General features: G+C 59.1%; 1 protein-coding gene across 1 annotated transcript; it reads left to right on the plus strand.

Moving 5' to 3' along the window:
• Window positions 1-479: 479 nt before the first annotated feature.
• LOC109258588 (keratin, type I cytoskeletal 16) lies at window positions 480-3,570 on the plus strand. The gene is made up of 8 exons (XM_019435492.2): window positions 480-1,207; window positions 1,683-1,765; window positions 1,906-2,062; window positions 2,156-2,317; window positions 2,410-2,535; window positions 2,842-3,062; window positions 3,159-3,205; window positions 3,317-3,570. Exons 1-8 carry the CDS (start codon window positions 662-664, stop codon window positions 3,415-3,417), a joined length of 1,443 nt encoding a protein of 480 aa, XP_019291037.2. The 5' UTR covers window positions 480-661; the 3' UTR covers window positions 3,418-3,570.
• The last annotated feature ends 1,689 nt before the right edge of the window (window positions 3,571-5,259 follow it).

The following is a 5,259-nucleotide window of genomic DNA, read 5'->3' on the forward strand; positions in this document are numbered from 1 at the left end:
GCAGTCCAGCTTTGTCACTTTACTGAGGGGACACAGAGGCCCAGAGAGGGGAGGCAAGGGGGCCTCAGGTCACACAGAGAGCAAAGCAAAGTTAGACCATGAACCCAGCTCTCCTTGTTCAGAGCCGGGCAGGCAGGATCCCCACAGCACATCCTGAGGCGGCCCCAGGCCGGCATCGGTGAGGCCTTTCTCAGCCAAGGCTGTCACCGTGGGGCAGGGAGTCCTTCACGGGCTGACTCACCGCCTGGGGACGCAGCCGCCACAAAACTGCCTGTGCCAAGGCCCCGCTGGCCCCTTAGGCTCCGGGAACGAGAGCCGGTTCCCGCCGCCCAGCCTGAGTCACGGCCGACTGGTGTTTGTGAGTTTTTCTCTCGGCCCCACACCCCCGGAGCTGGGTGGGAACTCCGAGCAGCACCCAGTGAAGTGAGTCGACCCCGGGCTGAATAATCCTGATCCGGAGTGGGGAGTTGGATGGGACCTGGTGTGATGAAACAGGCAGGGGAACCCTCCTTCAGCAGTCGGGAGGCCCCGCCCTCCCCGGCGCCTATAAAGGTTCCGGGGGTTTGAGCTGCCCCAGCATCCTCCCAGCCTCCCTGAGCACCTCTCTCTCCTCTCTGCCGCCTCGCTCGCTCGCTCGCTCACTCACCTCCCTCCTGGCATCATGACCACCTGCAGCCGCCAGTTCACCTCCTCCAGCTCCATGAAGGGCTCCTGCGGCATCGGGGGCGGCTCCAGCCGCATGTCCTCCGTGCTGGCCGGAGGGTCCTGCCGGGCCCCCAGCGCCTACGGGGGCCTGTCTGTCTCCTCCTCCCGCTACTCCTCCGGGGGGGCCTGTGGCCTGGGGGGCGGCTACGGCGGCGGCTTCAGCAGCAGCAGCAGCTTTGGTGGGGCCCTGGGTAGCGCCTTCGGTGGAGGATATGGTGGTGGCCTTGGTGCTGGCTTTGGAGGTGGCCTTGGTGCTGGCTTCGGTGGTGGCTTCGGCGCTGGCTTTGGAGGGGGTGATGGCGGCCTCCTCTCTGGCAACGAGAAGCTCACCATGCAGAACCTCAACGACCGGCTGGCCTCCTACCTAGACAAGGTGCGCGCCCTGGAGGAGGCCAACGCCGACCTGGAGGTGAAGATCCGCGACTGGTACCAGAGGCAGCGGCCCAGTGAGGTCAAGGACTACAGCCCCTACTTCAAGACCATCGAGGACCTGAGGAACAAGGTGTGTGGGCCAGGCGGGCGACCCTGGTGGTTGCGACAGGCCATGGCTTCAGCGGCCCTTAGAAATCACTTTCTAGCATCTTTGTTTCACAAACTGGGAGAGTGAGGCCACCTTGGGGGAGTAGACAGAGGCCACTCCGCATTGCTGGCAGAGGGTCCCTTTTCAGCATCCAGCTGTCCGAGCTTGGCTGGAGCCCTGACTCTCTTATTCCCTGCAAGTGATTTTTGCGTTGCTCCCTCAGCTTCTCTCAGCCTGGGGCCGAGGATGGGGTGGTAGGAGCCGGGGGGGCCTCCCTCCGCGCACCCTGAGCCGGCTGCAAAAGACACCCAGGCTGGCTGGATGGAAGAGTGTAGGGCCTGACTCGCCAGCCAGGCGACCCTCAAGTTTGGGGACACTGTATCCTCCCCTCTCTGCTCTTCACCCCCGAGCTTTGGGGTCTTGGCTAACGAGGCCTGTCCTTTTACCTTCTCTGTAGATCATCACGGCCACCATCGAGAACGCTCAGCCCATTCTGCAGATTGACAATGCCAGGCTGGCAGCCGATGACTTTAGGACCAAGTGAGCCACCGCTGTGGTGGGCGGAGTGTGGTGCAGAGGGCGGGGGTTGGGGGGGGGGGTGGGCAAGCTGTGGGGCTGTTGGTTTTGAACCTCAGAGGCCTCGCAGATGGAGCCTGATGCCTCGACCTCTGTCCTGCCAGGTATGAGCACGAGCTGGCCCTGCGCCAGAGCGTGGAGGCCGACATCAACGGCCTGCGCAGGGTGCTGGACGAGCTGACCCTGGCCAGGACTGACCTGGAGATGCAGATCGAAGGGCTGAAGGAGGAGCTGGCCTTCCTGAAGAAGAACCACGAGGAGGTGAGGTCGCTGCTGGTGTTGGCAGCGGGAGGCCAGTTCAGGGGCCAGGAAAGGGCTCAGCTGAGCTGGTCATCTCCCACCATCCCTTCCTAGGAGATGCTTGCCCTGCGGGGTCAGACTGGCGGGGACGTCAGTGTGGAGATGGACGCCGCCCCCGGTGTGGACCTGAGCCGCATCCTGAACGAGATGCGCGACCAGTACGAGCAGATGGCGGAGAAGAACCGCAGAGACGCGGAGGCCTGGTTCCTGAGCAAGGTGGGGCTCAGGCGCTCAGCTCTCCTGCAGGACTTCCCAGCCAGGGGCCACCTCTAGGGTGCCTCACACCTGCTCCTCTTTTCCTGTCTCAGACCGAGGAGCTGAACAAGGAAGTGGCCTCAAACAGCGAACTGGTGCAGAGTGGCCGCACGGAGGTGACCGAGCTCCGGAGGGTGTTCCAGGGCCTGGAGATTGAACTGCAGTCCCAGCTCAGCATGGTATGAAGGACCCCGGCTCGCCGCAGTCCCCAAGTCACCAGTAATGCCGCCGGCCCCTCAATGTTGCCACAATACAGTTCCGCCCCTCTTTTCCCAGGAGTGGGATGGAGGGGTCATTGTACCCATTATATAGACACAGAAATTAAGGCCCAGAACAACGGAGTGACTTTTCTCCACATCGTCTGGCCCATCAGTAGCCCAGCTGGGACCAAAATCCATGTACCTCTCAGGAACATGCCCAGAGGCCTGGGGTGGGGGGGAGTAATGATCCCCTCTGTTGACTCTTTCCCTTTCCCCCACTCACAGAAAGCATCCCTGGAGAGCAGCCTGGAGGAGACCAAAGGCCGCTACTGCATGCAGCTGGCCCAGATCCAGGACCTGATCGGCAGCGTGGAGGAGCAGCTGGCCCAGCTGCGCTGCGAGATGGAGCAGCAGAACCAGGAGTACAAGATCCTGCTGGACGTGAAGACGCGGCTGGAGCAGGAGATCGCCACCTACCGCCGCCTGCTGGAGGGCGAGGATGCTCAGTGAGTGCACTGCCCTCCTTCCGGGTCCTGCGCCGCAGCCCCTGCAGCCCCGCCGCTCCCAGCGCGTCTAACTGCTCCGCCTTTTCTCCCCTGCAGCCTCTCCTCTCAGCAAGCGTCCAGCCAGTCCTTTTCTTCCCACAACGGTAAGACCCTTGAGGCTCCCGGGTGCCCCTGAGCCCCCAGCCCTCCCTTCTCCTTGTGTGGGGCCTCTAAGCTCCCAGAACCCTTCTCACCCCCTCGCCTCTCCCCCACAGTCTTCTCCTCCTCCTCGTCCCCCTCTGGCTACCAGACCCGGCCCATCCTCAAGGAGCAGGGCTCGTCCAGCTTCAGCCAGGGCCCGAACTCCAAGCAATGAGCTGCCTCTTCCGGAGCCTCCTGCCCGCCCGCCGGCCCCAACCTCCTGAAGGCCTGCGTCAGGGCCCTGTCCTCCCAGCGCGGTCCCCAAGCTGTCTCCCCTCCCCCTCTGCTGGTGGTGGGCTAATAAAGCTGACTTTCCGGTTGACGCAAACCTGTGTGGTCTCTGTTCTTGAACAAATGGGAGGGGGTTGAAGGTGTCTCCCCGAGGCCTTCTCGGACCCCACAGCCTGACGGGTCCAGGACACAGCAAAGCTCAGTAATACTGGTGGGGTCTTTCCCGAAGACTCCCCCGCCGCCTTGCCCCCCCCCCCCCCCCATATCGTGGGCGTGGGAGGTGGGACGCAGGAGGGGAAGGAGCTCCCACGTGTTGACAGTCACCCTGTGAGGTGGGTGTGGTGAGGCTGGGTTTGGAATGGAGACAGCTCTGCCATTCAGAGGGGTTAAGTAACTTTCGCAAAGTCATGTGGATCCTAAGAGGCATGATTGTGGTTCAAGCCCAGCTGTCTGGTTACGGAGGCCACGCTTTTTTTTTTTTTTTTTTTTTAAATGCCGCTCTCTCGTTTTAGGTATTTTAACCCAAAGACTCCAAAGCTTGAGCTCTTAGCTCTACCCTTTGGCTCCTCACATTACACAAGTTTTGTGTTGGGCGGTAGAAAAGAGAGCCTTCGCCTTGGGGATGGTGTCCGTGGTTAGGACTGAACTTTTTTCTCCCAACCTGTCCTCCTCTTCACCCCTTATCAGCCCCTGCTTGTCATCAGGCAGGAGACTGAATGCGAGGGGTCCCCTGGGAAACATCTGTCACCCTCGCCCTGCTTCATCACCACCCTCCACCCCCCCATGTTCAGACCTGCTGCCTCTCTCCCTAGAGCTGGGCACAGGATAACTGACTGGGCCCCTTGCTGTCCGTCTCTCCCAGCCCCATTTCTACCTGCTGGGCTCTCTAGAAAGAATATGGCCAAGTTCAAGTATGCGGACACGATCAGGACTACTGTTTAATCACCTGTGATGTTCTCTTTCCCCTCCAATGCTTGACCCTCTGTCTCAACCCACTTGGGTGCTTTTCTGCCTGGCCCTGCTCTGTATCCTTGAGTCAACCATCCCATCCCACACCATGAGTGCTTTCCATATTAAAAAAATTTAATGTACAAAATCAAAGTTATGTATGTATCACATAAGTCTTTCTATAAAAAAGAGCCATCCCGAGGCTGTGTCCCATGCCTCCATTCCCACTTCTCACTTTCAACTCTTAGCTATTACTTTTGGCATTTGCCTAATTTCTTTAAATTAATTTTTTAAATTTTTATTTATTTTTGAGAGAGAGAGAGAGAGAGAGAGAGAGAGAGAGAGAGAGAGAACCGGAGAAGAGGCAAGAGTGGGAGCTGGGGAAGGGGCAGAGAGGGAGACACAGAATCCGAAGCAGGCTCCAGGCTCTGAGCTGTCAGCACAGAGCCCGACGCGGGGCTCAAACCCATGAACTGTGAGATCATGACCTGAGCTGATGCTTAACCAACTGAGCCACCCAAGTGCCCCAGCATTTGCCTTATTTCTTAAAAAAATTTTTTAATGTTTATTTTATTTTTGAAGGAGAGAGAGAGACAGAGCATGAGCAGGAGAGGGGCAGAGAGAGAGAGGGAGACACAGAATCCGAAGCAGGCTCCAGGCTCTGAGCTGTCAGCACAGAGCCCGGTGTGGGGCTTGAACTCACAAACCTTGAGATCATGACCTGAACTGAAGTTGGATGCTCAACCAACTGAGCCACCCAGGTGCCCCGTTTGCCTTATTTCTATAATTTTTTAAAGTGTATTTATTTATTATTGAGAGAGAGCACAAGCTGGGGAGA

Source organism: Panthera pardus, unplaced genomic scaffold (assembly GCF_024362965.1).
Source record: "Panthera pardus isolate Hobbes unplaced genomic scaffold, ASM2436296v1 HiC_scaffold_3, whole genome shotgun sequence".
Taxonomy (NCBI): Eukaryota; Metazoa; Chordata; class Mammalia; order Carnivora; family Felidae; genus Panthera; species Panthera pardus.

What these genes read in the sequence shown, in the direction of transcription:
- LOC109258588 (XM_019435492.2), top strand. Translation starts at nt 662, where the DNA reads ATGACCACCTGCAGCCGCCAGTTCACCTCCTCCAGCTCCATGAAGGGC. An exon ending in TCGAGGACCTGAGGAACAAG is followed by an intron (nt 1,208 to 1,682) that starts GTGTGTGGGCCA and finishes CCTTCTCTGTAG; the next exon opens with ATCATCACGGCCACCATCGA. An exon ending in TGCAGTCCCAGCTCAGCATG is followed by an intron (nt 2,536 to 2,841) that starts GTATGAAGGACC and finishes CCCCACTCACAG; the next exon opens with AAAGCATCCCTGGAGAGCAG.